Source organism: Haemaphysalis longicornis, unplaced genomic scaffold, assembly GCF_048455015.1.
Source record: "Haemaphysalis longicornis isolate Haplotype H1 unplaced genomic scaffold, Haemaphysalis longicornis Haplotype H1 scaffold_2, whole genome shotgun sequence".
Lineage (NCBI taxonomy): Eukaryota > Metazoa > Arthropoda > Arachnida > Ixodida > Ixodidae > Haemaphysalis > Haemaphysalis longicornis.
In genome coordinates, this window is record NW_027526295.1 from 30,200,333 (window position 1) to 30,218,884 (window position 18,552).

An 18,552-nucleotide genomic window follows, 5' to 3' on the forward strand; every position below is an offset into this window, starting at 1 on the left:
CGGTAATCTTTACACAAGCCCTTACAGGTGGCGGCACAAACAATGAAAAGCAAACTCTAAAAGAACAGAGATACACAAAAAAAACAGTGACAAAATTTGTATTTAATACCACTACAGCAGCAACATATGGGAAAAGCAACAGGCCAATGCATATCTGTGAAGTCAAATTCCACAGCACACAAACGATACCTAGTCAAGTGGGACCCCCGAGTTACACAGGTTAATTAGTGCAACGCAAACTGTTTCAATCTTGTCAGTAGACCACACACCGCTGTCACTTCTGTTCACAAACTCTACTGGCAAAGTGAATTTTGGGGTGATCAGGCACAGTACTCAAATATATATAAATGTTCACGCACAACAGAAGAGATAGCACAACATAACTGCACAAAACCAAAATTCTTGCACATAACCTAACAAAAGGGTCCACATAGCATAAATGCTCACAAGACCTTTACACAGCATACATTGAGCATTTGCAAGTAAGGTCCCTTGATTGCTGCGATCCTGAATATCACAGTCATCTTCCGAGAGGTTTAATTAAATGGCACGACGGAGTTGCACAAGTTCGTGAGGGCACAGCATACCTTAACAATCCTGTCGATTTGGCATTCATTCGTGCCGAAATTCCTTAGCATTTCGACAGGCAATGTGTGCTTCAGTAAGGTATACTTATTTCGTACCATGCCAATGACTCGCTCCACGTGAATTCGGACATTTGCAATTTCTCTTGTCCGTTCGACCTCTGGACAACTGCTTTTTTCCTTTCGTAAAAGCGGGGATGGCCAGTGTGGCACAACACATCCCAACACTCTCAGCTATCAGGAAACCCCTGTCTGCTAAGACAACATCGCCTCTGTCCAGAAGCTGCAGTACCCCACTATCCTCTGTGATCATTTTGTCACTGGCACGCCCGCCAAAGGATTTCGAAATGAATGTAATCATGCCTTGTGGACAGATGCCTATAAGAAATTTGACGGTGTTGTGGTGCTTATATTGGGACCACGTCTCTGCCCTTGTAATTAGTTAACTTGGTCTCTGTATGAAAATTCCAAAGCAATCCAAGATTTCCCGTACTTTTAAGCCAAAATTCTCAAAAAAAGCAACTGGCATAGTTTTCATGTCTTCTTTCTCTGGCCAATACACAAGTGGACCAAGCCAGTCATAGCTAACATCTAGCCACTTCTCAAGGATTCTGCATGCAGTGGGTTGTGACACATTAAAACGATATGCAAGATCCTGGGTGTGGAGTCCCAACCTCAGCCTCATAAGAAATAACATCATTTCCTCGAACCGTGCGAGGCGTGATCTTTCAAAAGGTTGAACAACGAAAACAACATTAGAAAGGAAGGCAAACCGGTGTAGAATGCCACTTTTTGATCATCTTCCCTAAGACTGTCTTCCGTAAACTTGGATGCTAACAATTCCATCTTGACATCTGTAAGCTCGTTCTGCAGATTGGCCGCCACGTCTTGAAGCTGCTGGATGTCGTTGCTTGTCAGATCCGTTTGGCAGCTGATGCCTAGCAAGAAAAGAAATGCATAACAGACAATCAGTTTGAGAAGCTCATTAGGCAGAATTTAAAATGAGCGGCTACTTTCACATGCCAGAAAAGAGCGCATCAGTTGATAATACAGTATGTTATTCAGACTACACTTAGTAAATGTAACTTGATAGAATCAGGTTATGGGCTGCGAGAGGCCTCTGAAGAAAATTTTTACTGTGGCAGAGTTCCAAGGCGGGCACAGCTGGCTCCTCGTCCACGGATGTCCCAGCTGGGATGTCCAAACTTGCAACTCCATTTGAAATAAAGTCATTCTAGTACCTTGTTTCTACAGTGAAATGTAATTGGATGTAAAATATTAGACAATTTTCACCTGCAAAAACTCCTTGCTGGCTCCGAGTGCGTCGCGTTTTCAGACGATTGTACCTGCCCTCGTTGGCAGGCTTTGCTTCATAGCCCAGGTGAAGCGAAGGGGCCCAGTCTGGGCTACATTCATCAAAGAGTTTGGCAGGTGCACCTGCGTGTAAGAAAAATGGGCGTTTAGATGCAAATGTATGGCTACACTCGTCACAGAGCTTGGCAAGTGAACCTGCGTACGGGAAAAGGGGGCGTTAAAATGCACACACATGCACAGCTGTTCCTTCTCAATGTTTCACTTGGGTGTGACTTACTCCAACTTCAACAGCATTTTTCGGTCTAGGTTCGAAATGTCCTCGGAAGTTTCATGGTTTTGACGTGCAGCCCGAACGACAGCTCGCCCGCGAGCCACCACGGAAACGTTTCTTTCCTCTCCTTTTTTTTCGCATGCCATTCTACGATTAATGCGTCGCTGTTTCAAAAGCGGCTACCCTGACGATTTTTATCGTTCCACTGCCCATTAGCTGTCGCGAACGTAAGCTCCCACAAATTACCTCCTCGATATATATTTTTCTTCTATGCTACGACCTCGACACAGCTTAAAGGCGCCTCCCTGAAAAGCTTCGCGATTTCGCCATGCCGCGAGCACAGTGGTGTTGCCACTCGGTCATTTTTCTTTGTCGCACATGGTGTTAAATTGATGAAATGACGCTTACGTACCCGATAGAAAATGTCTTGAACACACTCTGTACTTGTCGGGGTCCATGGTTCCCGGCCGGTTGATCCGCGCGAGCCACTCGCGACGACGCTTTTCCGACAGGAGCTTCGTCTTCTCGCACTCCGATGTGCGCACTTTCGGGACTTTGAAGAAGTCTGGATCTTTGCTGTTGCTTTCCGTTTTCTTCTTTTTGGTTTGCGTACGGCTGCTGCAACCGACTATCGCACAGTAAACCATTGTCGCCCGTAGTAGCAGAATACGCGATCACGATGGGTTCGCCAAAGTGCTCCCGTCAACGTTTTTCCCGTGCTCCGTCGACTGACCGAGGACTTCAAAATGGCGAACTCTCCCACAATGCACCGCGCGCTGCGCGTCAATGAATACCCCGTATAGTCTTGGGGCGCTGTATACATTGAGGACGTACAACTTTTGCTTCTTGGCGGTAGCGGGCAGGATTTCAAGAAAAACATATTCCGGCCCCTGTCATTCAAGCGATATTTGCTTTGGTAGAATATTTCGATGCACGAGGGTAGTGACCCCTCTTGGCGAGGGTGCACCGGCATCTGTAGGAACGTACTGGTAACCCGTGTATCCCGAGAGTTTAGCTGGGACCTCTGTCTCTTGTAACGCTATGATATCTGGTGCAATCTGGTGGTTTTGCCGTATGTGGTTGATATGCTGTTGTAGGAGCCCTCGTTTGGACCTGTGTCCTCTGCAGTTCCACTGCCAGGTGCAGTAAGAGTGGTTATCATTGTGTTTGCCCGGTTCTTGCGCCATGGTGATCAGAGGCTGTTTGAATGTTGGCGTAGGGGGGTGCACCGTGACCCCTTGGGGAAAGAGAGGGGCGAATAGGGCCGACTTGCGTGGGTGGTGTTGGCGACGATGTACACGCCGAAGGGAGTTGAGCTACCTTAAATTCTAGAGCGGTGACCTTGAGGTCAATAGTCTCTCTGAAATTCGCCAGTGCAGTGGCTAGAGAATTCACTGCGCATTGAAGCTCCTCAAATCCCTGCTCGAAGCGCTGCTCCAGTTGTTCCATCTGATGGCTTTCTTGCGTTGGGCGATCAGCCGCCTCCTCAGCCCGTGTTTTGCTACGAGGAGGGTTTTCCTCGAAAGAGTGTGAGGCAGGTGTTCCGGCTGACGATGTTGCCGGCGTACAGCTACGTCTGATCTGTGCGAGCTCGGCTTTGAGTTGCCTATTCTCGGCTAGAACCTGGTCCAGTATAGCCCTAATGCTCTGCAATTCTTCGTGTTCGTTATCTTGTTTTGCACGGATGTGGATGTCTTGTGTTTGTGCCCCTGCTCTAGCAGTTTGGGAGGCCTTTGCTGGCCAGCTCACCTATGCGGTGCAGTCTGGTGTTCCGGTGCTGCAGGGCTGTCGTAGTGGGACTGTCTCGGCTGAATCAGGGTTCCGGTTCTTGGACTTGGATCGGGATTGTCGTTGAGGCTTGGTGGACTTGTCGTTGTTATTCTTCTGAGACGACGAACCCACGAGAGGTAGCCGTGGGAATGAAACCGAACGGTCCCTCCTCCGTCTGGAAGACTCTCGTTTCTGGCTGCAGGATCGTTGGCGGCGCCATTGTCGCTGCTTGATGACGAAGGGGGTGCGATAGCGCTGTTTGCACTGCTTGTGTCCGGTAGCGTGGTCCTTCCCGCACAGGGCGCATTTTACCACGCATTCGTGCTCTTCTTCCATGGGGTTAGCGACGACACACACGCTGCAAAATGCGTGTTCTGGCCAAGGGCACACGTCCTTCCGATGCCCCAACTTCCCGCAGGCAGAGCACACCTCATGCTTTTTCTTATGGATGTAGCAGCGGTACTGAAGTAGGGCACCTTGCTCCCAGAGAAGGCTATAATGGCCGAGTTTGTCTGTCCCATCCTTCTGACGTGGAGGGCTGTGGGGTTTCGGGAATACACAACACTTCTTGCTATGTCTTCAGGTGAGTCGTAAGGGGGAATGTTGTGGATGACCCCCTTACGGAAATTCTGGAGGAGTCACTTAGGATCGGGTAGCGTAAGTTGTTTCGCCGATCTTGATATGTTCAATGCGAGTGCATCTCACCGCTGTTTCGAGAAGCGCTGTGCTGATAACCACAATGTCTTAAGTCTGGTTCGCTCGGAAAATGTCCGTTGAGGCCAGTTCTTGCTCTGGGCCGGCAGCCCGTAGGAGGCTGTCTCTCAAGGTAGCTTCGCTGATGCGCGCAACATTGAGACCGTCCCGCGGCCGAATCACGACTTTGATGTCGTCTTTGGGTAGGCGTGGGAATCGCGGGCGTTGAATGGGACGATTTTGGTGCTGTGCCTTTGCCTCGTGGCTTGGTTGCGTAGCGGAGTGTGCGCTTCTGTGATCGGCGGAAGGCGCGTCCGATGCATCCATGGGATGACGTCGATGACGTGGTGAGGTGCGGCCATGCTTGCGCCCGTAACATTGGAGCCAGCCCGTGTTGTCCTCATATTCTTCTTGTGAGATGGATTTACCGGTGTCCGTGGTTACCAGCATAGGGCTACGCCGATGACTTGCTGCGACGTGGAAGCATCGCCCGGCGCGCTGGCCACCACTGCCGACGTGGCTTCCGCGCCGCCATGGTCCCCTGCTGCAGCTGCTGGCGCACGTGCTTGCTCCGGCATGCCGAAGCCTGCATCGGCACCGCCTCGCTTAGTTAGGCTCAGCGAAGCGGCGGTGTGGAACCCACCTTGTGCGGCCGGTAACAAGGTTTTATGGTGTCCAGATACTTCTTACTGGTCTCCCCGAGTTCCTTGTCACGTTGGGAAGGTGATTCCTTGGTTGACGAGGTCGGGTTACGGAAGTATTTGCCGCTAGGACGGAAAAAAAGCGGAGCCAGTGAGAGGTGTTACTGTTCTGCGCGGCCCTCCGGGATTGAGAAAAAAACCAGTGCAGCTTCGGAAAGGCTGAAGACGTTTGGCGAAACATAAAAAATTAAGTACTACCCATTAGACCAACTAGACAAAAAATGCACTGATTTCGCAAGACATTGGGGGGGGGGGGGAGGGGTGATTGGGACGCTTATAACTATCTTTGTGTACAAATGCGTAGTGAAATCAAGGAATGAACGTTTTAGCAAGCCCACAAACAAGCTGCGAGTTCACTTTCCTTTTGAGTTTAGACTTCAACGGACAGCTGACCACTCGGCGGACGCAATTTTTGAAGTGTACAGTATGTAAGTATCCATTAGGTATCGTATAAACGGTGTCGCTTAAAGAGTGCGGTATCTGATAAGGCACTATGATTTCAGTTTGTGCTGATGGCGCCCTGTGTGATGCGACGATGTTTCGAATAAGCGTTTAGTCGCGAACGCGGGTTACTCGCTGCTCGTGGAAGATGTGTGTAGGAGATCGATTGCGAACGCTGACCTTGCGACAAGACGACGACGACCCAGCATTGAACTTTTTGTCGTGTGCTGATTCCCGGGTAGACTTTTGCGTTATCCATCGTACTATTTCGTAGAATGTTCGTGAAATTCATGCCACCATAGGCTCGTCCAGGGTATCTGAGAGATGAAGCGTAACTGGCGTAGTCAGGTATGAGTGCTCCGTTAGGTTATGTAAGCTCACAAAACCGATTTACATCTGAAGAAACACTGCTTACCATCTGAAGAAACACTGCTTACGGAGATACTGTTAGTAAATTTCACAAAGTTGAATTACAATAAGCTCCATGAATATGCCGCTTTCGCAACACCGGCCTAGCACTTATACGGACCAACTGTACCGCACTAAGATCGCATCAGAAACATTTACACTCTCGTAAATACATCACATTTGCAAACAGAGTGACTGCTCCACATAAATATGTATTTTCAACGCATACAAACGGTAAATCTGAGTCGTGAAGGTGTCGCTAAAGTAGCGCCAACAGTGGTTAGCGGGCCGTAGCATCCCGCGACTACTTTCGAAACGGGCCGCTAGGTGGATTTCAGTGGCGCCCCTACAGGCAGCGCTCAAGGAGTATAACCAGACCGACATACGACGGCTCATATATATTAGTGGCGAGGAAGCCAAAGGCCTTAGGTTAAATTTTAGCACTGAAAAATCGGGAACAATGGTTTTCAATTACACCAGCACTGACGCAGTGTCAATAAAGCATGACGAATTACCCAGAGTCAAGGAATATAAATATTTGGGAGTGTGGATAAATGAAGGGTGCAACTACTTCAAGATGCAATGCAGACAAAATAGAAGTTTGTTATATTCAAAAGGTTTGGAGTTTTATACTGCCCCCAGCGCTTGTCTCGCAGCAAGTGATGCTTTATTCACTGAGAAATTGATCAATTTTAGGTTAACATTTTGATTCTCCCGCGAAATCGTGTGTTTCGTGACGCCTGCTATTACGTCACAAGAACGGGTCATCATGCGAACTGCCAGTGCGCCGTTCAGTCTGCAGAGGACTGCGGAGCCTTTTTTACCGTCAGTCTTCCAAGATGGTGCCACCATACTGCTAGTGCAAATTTAAAGCGCAACAAATTTAGACAAAAGACGAATGACACAAGGACAAGCGCTTACAAGGACAGCGCTTGTAGCGCTTGTCCTTGTGTCATTCTTCTTTTGTCTAAATTTGTTGCGCTTTAAATTTGCACTATGGAGTACCAACTAGCTCAAACCCTCACGTTGTTAAGTCATACTGCTACGCACCGCTCTCCGCCTTTGCTTTGTTTTTGACCATATTTGCGCCTGGCTTGTTTTCATTACGGTGGGTAGAAATCGTTTCCCAAAACATGGGGTATGCATGACAAATGAAGCCACGTAAGACAATATCGCTTACGCCAATCAGCCCGTGTCGTGTGAGACAACTCCAATGCGTTTCACTGCTGTGCGTGCAGTACCAACAGCAGCACGCACTGGTACTTCTATGTTTACGTCTGCTTTCGTAACTTCCATCGTTTACTCCACCATTCTTACTGCTATGAAAGGACTATGCCTTACACGAGCAAAAATAGCTCGTTCTGCAAGCTTATAAGCCGTGCCTAACAACTTGCTTTTGCTTGTGCCAGCCTCAGCCACTCGTATGGCTGTGCATATGACGTCATGTGTTCTAGTGCGGAAATTAAGTTAGTGAGACGCATCTCCATTCTCTTTGTTTCCTAATTCTATAGCTTCTTTGAGCGAAGTTAGGGTTAAAAGCGGTGTCAGTGCAATTTTAAAAAAGCAATCTTTCGAATGAACCAAACAATTGTGTTTTGTCTGCATGGCCCCTTTAAGAACTCACGAGCAGAAACGTTACTTAAGAATAAAGGAAAGCGAAACGCAGCTATAATGAAACACAGAGCTCTGCGGGGGTATAACAAATATGAAATAGCGAGAGGAATGTGGAAAGGAGTAATGGTTCCGGGCCTCACATTTTCGAATGCAGCACTCTGCTTAGAGTACAGTAGGCCGTATGACCTTAGGAGTGCATGGTAAAACAACTAACGAAGCAGTGCAGGGAGATTGGGCTGGGCGTAGTTTGAAGTTCGAGAAGCGCAGAGTAATTAAATATGTTTTGAGGGGAAGTTGGGAGCAATGGATCAACGTAGGTGGACAGCCAAAGTTTTTAGGTACCCAAGCATGAAAAGCGTGGACACGCAGTGGCCAGAAAAGAAGCAAGACAGATAGAAATGAATAAATGGGGAGAAAACATGGAAGCTAAAACGTCGTTAGAGATGTACAGGGCTGAGAAATTTGACGTCAGAAAGGACAATTTGTAACATAATTCCAAGAGCAGCGCTTTGCTTTTTGAGGCTAGAGCAGGTTGCTTGGGAACTAGGGGCTTTGTGGGGAAGTACACACAAAATGATAGGGTATGCGTGGTCTGCGGAAAAGAAACAGGTATTATGCGGCACATACTGTTGGAATGTGAGTGTATTCATCCGAATCTTCAAGAAGGAAATATTCAGCTTCCAGAAGCCTCAGGATTTCAGGGTAGCACAGAGGGAGTTAACTTCAATGCTGTCGAGGCGACTAAAAGAAGATTAGAATGCTGGTGGGCGAAAAGCAGAGGAGAATATTGCCTATTACAGCTACCATGCACCTGTAACAGAAAGAAAGTATTTTGTGCCTGACCTATGAGCAGCGCCAGTATTAAACGAAGACTGTAAAAACATGGGTATATTAGTTTTTTTTTGGTAGGCACGTCATTACCCCGTTACCGGGGAGATACCACTAGTAATCAATCAATCAATTGATATATTAGTTTTTTTTGTAGGATGGCACGTCATTACCCCGTTACAGAGGAGATACCACTAGTAATCAATCAATCAATTGAAATGGGGCGGCAATACCGCTTTTCAAGGAAGCGTGCGAGCTACGTACGACCGAGCAGTTGGTTCAACGCCAACATTCACGGGGCCACAAAAAGATGCTCTTCAACAAAGTGCCATTACTGATCACGGGTCCTATGAAGGAACATTTTGCTTAGTGGTCCGAAGCTGCAAAAGATGTAGGAGTTTGGGAAAGCACGACTGATTTGACCGAAACTGACCCAACCGCTCGGTGCTTGGTAGCGTTGTATTCCTCGCTTGCTGCCGCTTGTCGTGACGCAAACCGCGGTTGCAATCGCTGTTTGTGTCACGTTTGATCCGCGTTTGATTAGCGATTCCCGACCAATTAAGGCATCTTCTGGCACCGAACCAACACTAAAATGACTACGGGAAGGTCAGACTATCGATGGAAACCAGCTTGCTTGTTGCCTTCAGTGTCCCTTTAACGAGCTCGTAGAAACATCGTCTCCCGCCCAAGCTTGGAACAGAGCCAATCCAGCGGGGGTTCCATATTTTGACCGAGCATTAAAGCAGGGTTTGTCGACATCGCCTGCCTCCGAGCGTGTCATCGGCACCTTCCGGTGAGTCGATTGAGCCGTTAGTGGCGTCCTCGCGACGCCGCGGTGGAGATTGTGACTTTGGTTTTCGCGCCCTAGATTGCTAGCCGGATAATACCAATAATACAGCCCAGCTATTGGCGGTGAGATGTTTGAGTGGCGCCCCCTGGCTCTGACGTCGGCTTAGGGACTCGCGCTGCTGTCGTCTGCTACGCTCCGTTTGTTAGGGGCAGGGCCGGATTAACGGGGGGGCTACGGGGGCTGCAGCCCCGGGCCCCCAGCTGTCAGGGGCCCCGCTCGATCATAGGAAAAAAATATATACATCTTGAGTGTGCTCGCTGCCTGCATTGAAAGTTGAAGGTAGGAACTTTAACCTCACCTTCAAACCGAAGCTGACTAACTCGTGACAGGTGGGGAGGAGTGGGGGCCCCCTCACGTTATGGTTGACAACCTTCAAGTCCATTTCAATTTAATTTAGTTATTCCTACCCCTCTTCCTTGGTTTCCCGAGGTTTATGAGAAGACGTCTTGGACCAAAAGTCGTGAGTACACAGCTTGACCGGGCCTAAGAAGCCACATAAAAAAGGCCCCGAGCTCGGCTCCGGTCTTTTTCGGCACAGGTCGTTTCGGTAGTCTTTTCGGTACACGGACATCTAAGTGCGCGGACGTTTCGGTGCGCGCACGTTTCGGTATAAGAAACGGTCAGGCATGCGAATGACGAAATAATGTCCGAAGAACATTGTAAATTGTTTAAGCCTGAGGGACATTATATGTAATTATTGACAACCTTAGCACTGCCCAACGGGCGCATATACAGTTTCTGCCAGAAATTTCAATGTATAGCGCTTGACAAGGAAGTTCATTACGATGACGACCCGTTCAGTAAAGCTAGTGGATGAGTTGAATCGCATAAGCGTCATTGATATTGGTTAGATATTTCTCGATGACTGGTCAGCGTATATATGGTTATTTAAATGTTCAAAGTTTGTGTAGGCCACTCGTGGGGTCGTTCGGCTTCAGCCCGCGCCTCTGTGCTGTTGCCTCTGCAGGCTGTCTGAGCAACAAGCGTTGCGGAAGCTAAATGTCCGCACGAAGTCTCTAGGCGCCACTCCGTGTGGACGCAGACGCCGCCAGTCCAGCCCGACCCTAGCGGCTCCCTTCGAGCTGAGGAATCAGCAGGCCTAAGCGGTGTGAAGAGCTCAGGCGTGGACGCCAAACAAAGCAACAACAACGTATATTTCCTTTCGGGATGACGAAAGCTGTGTCCACTTAAAAACGCATCCTCCGTGCGGCCCCTTCGATGCCATCTTGAAAACGGGCCTCCACCGCGACTAGGGGACAGTAAGCTGTTTGTCCCTGTGGGCGCTTTTCGATTTCGAATGAGCCGGCGGACAGCGCGGACCAAAGGGCGGCCCGCACATTTGGTCCCGCTTGGGCACGGCGGCAGGAGGAGTGGAACCCCCGAAGGAGCGCTGGAAAACAGTGGATGCGGCCAACGTTACTAGATTATGGGATGCGGCAGACTTGTTGAGGACTCGAAAACGAGAGGTCGAGAAGCTTCAGCGTGTTTACACTGCCAGTTACAATCGAACAACGACCCGACCGATCGACAATGAACTACTGACTGCTGGAACTGTTGCGCGGCACCGACAGGAGCAGCAGCGCGGGAGTGAGCGGAGACATTCTATCCCTATGAAACCGTTGTCTGATGCCATCTCTCGTGCTCACCTGTCGCTCTCCAACCCAAACGGGACCCGTTAATGTGTAACGGCTTCCCGACTAGCAAGACCATCACAGCTGCGCAACAGGAGTTCATCGCCGCTGAAAGTTCGACGGCCATGCGCAAACCCACGCACGAAGCGGACCGCTCCTCAGCCCAAAAAGCGACATTTTTCTGCTTATCGTCTTTGTGCTAATCGTGCTGCGATAGGAAGGTTGCGTTGCGCGACACGTCTGAGCCCCCCCTCCTCCCCCCCCCCCCAACCTCCATCAAAAGCGGCGTGTTCTAAGCGCCGCGTGCTTTCTCGTCTTCGCGGGTAACCTACAGGATTTTGGCCCGTAAGCCGTGGCGGCTAACTGTTTGGCACATGTCTGTGAATGACAGCTGCCTGCGCGGACTTTGAGCCCTCCCGTATATGCACGCGGGGAACTTTACAATGGAACTAAGACCTTACAGGCTTAGTAAAATATGCTTCTTGTAAGAAAATACTCTCCTGTACTATGGCGTGTGCAGGCCTACACGGCGCTTCGATGAAAGGTGAATCTGTGATGCACCAGCAATCAAACCATACTAACTTTTACGCCTTATAAAATCGGTTCTATAATACAAGACGTAAAGCCAAGAAATTAGTTTCCGAAAGCGTAAAATTATGTATAATTTACCACTGATCAGAGAGCATAACATGGCCTTTGGAAATTTTCGCATATTAAAGGAGTACTGACACCAAATTTTGACGCCTAAAAAATGATATAACTGGCTTCAGTAGTTTGTACAGATGCCTCACAGAAATTTTTGCACCGATCCGAGGTCGGAATCACATCTAAAATCGATTTTGATTGTCCCGGCCGCGAGCTTCCACAAATCGGCAGCACTAGCGAAATCGCTTTCGGCGTGACGAAACATCGACCTGCGTGTCTGGCCGGTTCAGGGTGACGTCATATAGTTGTTTTCGGAACCGGAAACGATATCCTGCGCTGCGCGCTGCTGTTGTCGGTGGTATTCGTTTGGGCAGGAGACGTACGGGTGTAGCTGTGTGAGCAATGCTTGTAAACTTGGCGCACTTTGCGTGTTCGACGTCTTTGCTCTTCAGTTCGTGGTAGGGCGCATGGTGTTCCCTTGCACTGGTGCTGAAAACTGCGCGGTGCCGGCACCGCGCGGTGCGCGATGTCGACGCGCACCGCGGCGACGCGGCGGTGCGCGTCGCCGAGCTCGACCAAGTTGTGCTATGGCAAGCTCGCGGAATGCGAAGTACTGCTCGTGGAAGCCTGTCCGAGCAAATCGACGACGATGCCAAGATGCATTATTTTCCACGCGACGACATGCAGCGCTAAACGTGGACTGAGTTCGCGCGCGGCGGCTGCCGCAAGAACTGTCGCCCAAGCCAGCGGGCTCGCCGTTGCTCGCGTCAGCTTGGGTGTTGGGAATTTCAGGCTTAGTGTCGTGGCGAATATTTGATCGCCGGTATCTGTACAACTGTGAATGACCATCCTTACACAACTTTTCACCACACTATCATCCCCTTTTTCGCATACTGAGCTTTATTTTGGCGATAATTTCCGTTTCAGCGTTCGGTGACCAAAAACATCTGCCGTGGCCTGTTTTGATTCTAGCGCGCAGGTGGCGCCATCTTTCGGCCGCTCGCCGCACCGCGGTGCCGGCAGTGCTGGGTCGGAGCGCCGAACATCCGCTGCCGGTCAGCGTAGGCTTACCATCGCGGCAAATATCTGAACGCCGCTTTAAAATTCCGCGCTGATAACAACCCCTAGCACAATTATTCAACACACTAACATCTACTTTCTCGCATGTGGAACTTCTTTTTCGCGATCAGATTGATTAGAAGAGTGGCGACAAGCTGTTGCTGTGACGTTCTGCGCCTGTTCGAGCCGCAGTGATATTAAGAAACGGACGACGGCGAAGACATCGCCGGCCTAATCGCCTGGCCAAATAAAGTTGTTCTGTCTGTCGGGTGGCAGCGACACATCCGAGTCTGACGATTCAGACGACATGTCGACTGCGCGGGCGAGTGCGGCCCATGTGCAATCGTAGCAGACGATGCGGCGAACGTCCCGGACGTCACGGGTGAGACCGTGACGTAAGGCTGACCCGCTTGCAAGCTGGCCTTCGAACGGTCATTTTCCCGCGCGGCGACCAAATTTGCAACTGGTTGCAATAAACGTGCTATAATTAATTCTGTGTTGGCGGCTGACGGCTTTCGGTTCGATTTTCGTAATTACTGGGCAAATAGGTATTCTTTGCAGCCTAAAAACTGAAAGCGAGAAATTTCGTGTCAGTACTCCTTTAAAGCGGAATCATTATCATCATCGTCGTCATCATCATAATCATCATCATCATGAGGGCCCCAAGGACTCAGTAGCCCCGGGCCCCGAGGTTTCCTAATCCGGCACTGGTTAGGGGCAGCAGTTGCCTGCGCTAGATATCGCCCGCTTTGATGTTTTAGTGCATTAAAAAGCCTATTTTTAGTAATTCAGTTATTTGTGCCAGCTTCTGACACATCTGAATAATTTCAAGCTGTACCCCCCACAAGTTTGCAACACACGAGGAGAGATAGAACAACTTTATTCAGAGCATTGGTCAAACGATCGTGTGTAACTCGTCCTTTATAGCTTATTCACAAGGTTCAGCGCTCAGAGCTCCTCGATAAGTATTCAAAATATGTAGGCTCCCCTCAGTATTTTTGAGATGCTCTTATGAAGACTCAAGAGTCGAATGCTACGTACCAGGCAGCGGGCCCCTACACGCGCATCGCATAGCAGGAAATAAAGCGGCTGTCTTCTATTTCTTTCGTTGTTGTTGACTTTTATCATGTGAATGTTTTCTTCTGTGCCCAAGGCATTAATTTTTCTGCAACGTCACAAACATCTTTTTACTAGGTTTCGGGATGTTTGGCAGGCTCACAAAGATAGTGTGGATATTTATTCAGGCGGTATGGCATACGTTCCCTTCTTCACAAACTGGCTTTCGTTATGGCTGCGTGCAACAAGGTGCATATCCGCCGCGTGAGTTGTTTATTCACATGCAAATACAAGGAGAAGGTTTGTGCTACGCCACCACGATCGCGCCCCAGACAACGTTGTTCATATTACCGGAAGGTGGCTTTTGGGCTTCGAATTTCTATTGTAACCATTGTTATCATAACGAACTTACTCTCAACCCAAAAAAGTATGACATCATCACGGTTTTAAATGCTTCATATACTCGCTAACGAACGTAATAAATAGTATACGTGCATATTTTACAAGAACCGAAACCGATTATTGTTTCCGAGCAGCTCTTAATTGTGTTCCAACCCTTCCAGGCGTAAAGAACAAATGCTGGTCTACTTGGGATGGCTTTCTGTGAATTGAGAAGAAAACTACCCTTACTTTCTTGTCCAGGAGTGAGGACCTGGCCCACTAATCAGCTCGACTTTACTTATGTTACTCGCTTCAGGTGCGCCTTCCTGGAACACGGCCGGACTCAAAAACTGTCTTCCTGAGTGAGAAAGGAGCGTGGAGCCTGGCCGTGCCTTGACTTAGTTGCTGTTAGTGTAGTTGCTGTGATAAGGAAAACTTCGGAGAGGGTAGGGAAGAACTAGCGAAAATAGATAATTAGCGTATTTAACGGTTTAATAGTTATAATAGCGTTAATAGAAATAAATTGCAGTGCGGAATTTTTATAAATACAAAATAAATAAATAAATAAATATTACGAAAGAAATACAAAAGTAAAAAAATTACGCACTAAAGAAATAAAAATGTATTTTCAGACATATTCAATAAAGAATGAAATGAAAAGCCGGAAAATAACGGCGGAAACCCAAATGAAAAATAAGGAGAATCCGACCAACTGTGTTACGCCATGCATTTGAATTTGCGCAAAAATGCTTCTAAAATGAAGCGATGGTTTCCTGACAGTTTTTGTTAGAGAAGGCGATACACCACTTCAGCAAGATGCAACAAATGTAAACAAAGAGCCAACGTAAGAATTCGTAGAATCATTTTGCCCGATGAGGTGCCCGGGACCATTTGTTCCGGGAACATAAGTTTCATATAAGGACCATAAGTTTTAACGGCAAGCAAATCAGCTAAGGCATTTGGGCGGTGTTAACTACGGTATAATGCATTCTTAATAATATTTGCTGAAAATAAAAGGCACTCGCCTTTGCAAAGAAAGCCGCTTTACAAACATTCGCTTGCCCCCCAAAATGCAGAAAATCTTATCAAAACTGCGTTGTCACAATAAACTGAATTTTCAAACACTGTTGTCCCTAGTTTTTTTCTCCAGACAAGCCTGCGATATTAGAGTTTTAGCAGTCCGTCCGTTCGGTAGTGTGCGGAGTTACCGGGTTGACCGAGACCCCTCAGGCCACTTAATTGGCCATTCGTCACGGTAGGGGCATTAGTTCCGCTGGCCTGCCTTCGCTATGTACTCGCCTCCTCGCCTTTCCACGCGCGCAGGCGCAGACAGGTCAACCCGGTAACAACGTAACGAACGGAACGGGCCGACTGCTAAAACTCTCTATTGTCGTGGAGGAAGAAGGAACTTTTTTGAAAGCATGTGCACGCATTGTACGTCCCCGCGCACGCCCTGTAATACCGGTTTATTGCTGTTGTGTCGTGGGGGAGCGGGGGCCATTGTATAGTCCTGCGCAGGGATGGCACTGCCCCTTTGTTCCTCTTGGGTGCAACAAAAGTCGAACCGCCCCTCGTTTTCACTGAGGAGAGGGCGCAGTCGAGGTTACACGGACGGGGGCAAATGCTGACGTGTGTATTTGAGAGGAAGGATTGTGAACACGAATGCAAATAGCGCGGTTGTTTTGAGAAGGGGATTCTCAGACTGGCAAAGGTCGTTCGGGTTGTTTCGTGGTCCACCAACCGCAATGTCCGTGCACCGAAATGTCCGCACCGAAACTTCCTATTCGCTCTTTCCAGCGACGCTAGTCACGCCGCGCGGAATTTGTCCGAAACCGGGAGAAGGTGGTCGGCGGACCGGTCGCTCCGGCGGAGGCGGCCGGCGCCATCCGTGCGACCTCGCAGAAGCGAAAGGAAAACAGCAATCGCAAGTATAGTAATCGACAATGCCGTGAAAATAATCGGAAAATACAGGCTGAACAAGCGTTCATATTCTCTCAACTTTCTTGAAGCTATAAAACCTGCAGGTGAATGAAAGAGTTTTGGGCCTCATCGGTGTCTGCTGCGGAGAAAAACGGAAGTCATTCGGACCCACCCGTGCGTACGTGGTACCTAAATTATTCTTTATTGAATTACGGCTGCTTCATTTAATAGTTCTTCGCTGTGAGGGCGCCGATTTTGTAGGCTCTTTGTATAACCTTGTGATAGTCTTTTCGGGTACTAGTTGCATTCACTGCCGCATAATGGGCCAACCATCTTCGCTTGTGTGATGAAAATGGCTCAATTCCACTGCTTACAAACATATAAGCAGCAGAGGCTGTCAAATCCCCTTGCTTTTAAATGAAAACTTTTTGCACGCGAAGGCGAGAAGCAAATGTGGGGATGCGTTTATTGATAGATGACTGAATATATAAATAATTATGTTTAAGCAAGATGTTTTAGCAACGACAATATAGTGACTGAGTTTGGTAGTTCAAATGCGAGCTCTCGAATGCATTTAGTAACCCCGTTTTCGTTTAGGTAATAAGCATTGACACGCTTAAACATCATACCGGCAGTCAAATCAACATAACGGAATTTCAGCCAGGAGATTTCTCTTAAATTAATTATCACAAGCCAAAAGCGCACCTGTAAAGTACTGCCTGTATTTTCATGTACGCTTAAATATCACACGTAGGCTTTTATTTTTTTTCATATATAATGCTAATACGTTCGTTTGTGTACCACTTGATACGACGTAATATGAGCCTCGTCTTCGCGGTTTTACGAAACCCAAGCAAAACACCGCAATACGCACATATCGCCCGCGCATGGGATTTTTAGTATCTACACAGGGAAATGAACACGCCTAAAAAACGTGCACTGCGATGACGTGCACTGTAATAATGTCCCAAAACTTAGCGTTGCACATCCTGTAGCACGTTGTTTGCCCAATGAGGCGGGATTTTTCTCAAACCACTTCAGTGCGGCCTGAGCCATGCACAGCGGATTGCCACGCACGCAGCGCTTTTTACACCGCAGCAGACACGCTGAAAAGAATCGAATGTTGTCTCGCAATCAGTAATGTATGCATGCGTTTGTTTTTCAAGAAAGTAGTAATTTCAAGTGAAACTACGGGGTTTTAGGCCGCTATTGATGCTGGCGCACATGCTGCTACGAAGGCCCGATCACCGTCTCGTCCGCCATTGCCGTTTTCCGCAGCGTCACCTGTAGGGGCTGGAAAGAGCGGATACCGGCATGTCCTCCTACACCGAAATGTCCGGATACCGGCTGGAGGGCCCCTTTCTTGTTTGTTTTTCCAGTCATTTTCATAACTTTAATTAGCTGGCACGACATACCCATGTTCGCCAGCTCAAGCAGCGTCTGTGTTGAGTTACTCGCGTCATATCATTCGCTTTCTTTTTTGTCCGGATTCCATGACCACCGAGGGGGACACTAGTACTCGTTGCGGCTGCACCGACGATGCAGACGAGATTGAACTCTCCGGCTCAATATATCATTATCGCTTGTGCCATCGCTCGTTTATTACAACTTTGGCAATAACTACTCCCTGGCAACCCGCCAGCTATCGGCTCAAGACGGCTGGCCTATCTTGTCAACGTCTTCGCTACATTCCCATCTTCCCACCGCATCAGGTTTTTCCCCTCCAAAAGATGACTACCCACGCCAATGCAATGACGACCGTCACTGGCCCGCGGGGCGCCCGAAACTCCTTCCTTGAAATTTGGGTTCGTCGACCTTTGCCCCGCAAGCCGAGGCACGCCCGTGAAGTTGACGAGTCCACGGGGCGAGTCAAAAGTGTACTGTACAAGAGTGTCTCAATTATTTCCCTGGGGCTCTTCGGCCGCCACCTACACTCCCTCCCCCCCCCTCTCATCTGCGGCAATCCTGGCAGAAAAAACCTACAGAGACTTCCCCAGGTACTACGAAAGCAAACGAGCAGACCAAAGCAAAACAACCCGACATATTTCAGCTTTATAACAGCGTGACTGGAGGTAGTTGGTCCAATGAAGTTTTGAAAGCCCAAAAATAGAAAGAACAAACTTAAAAAAATACTTGACCAAATAAAAAGTGTGCATCTTATAGACATTTTAAAAGTAAGAAAGACTGAAATACAAAATCCCGGAAAATAACAATGAAAACATGATTGAAATCGGGAAATTATAATTGCGGGTGTTTTTTGAAACAATGGCTTCTGCGATTTTAATGAGGATCGCTCGTCCATCCTTTTTCATTGGGTGAACTTTGTTTTAAACAATATTTCAACACGCACTCACTTCAATTACGCAGGCCGTGGTGCCATATTACT

At 48.4% G+C, this 18,552-nt stretch overlaps 1 protein-coding gene across 1 annotated transcript; it reads right to left on the reverse strand.

Annotated features, from left to right (window-relative positions):
* Nucleotides 1-751: 751 nt before the first annotated feature.
* Nucleotides 752-2,909, reverse strand: LOC144167036 (uncharacterized). The gene is made up of 3 exons (XM_077696429.1): nucleotides 2,582-2,909; nucleotides 1,878-2,021; nucleotides 752-1,522 (listed from the first exon to the last, which is right to left on the reverse strand). The coding sequence occupies exons 1-3, from the start codon at nucleotides 2,814-2,816 to the stop codon at nucleotides 1,281-1,283; spliced, it is 621 nt and encodes a 206-aa protein (XP_077552555.1). The 5' UTR covers nucleotides 2,817-2,909; the 3' UTR covers nucleotides 752-1,280.
* Nucleotides 2,910-18,552: the final 15,643 nt, after the last annotated feature.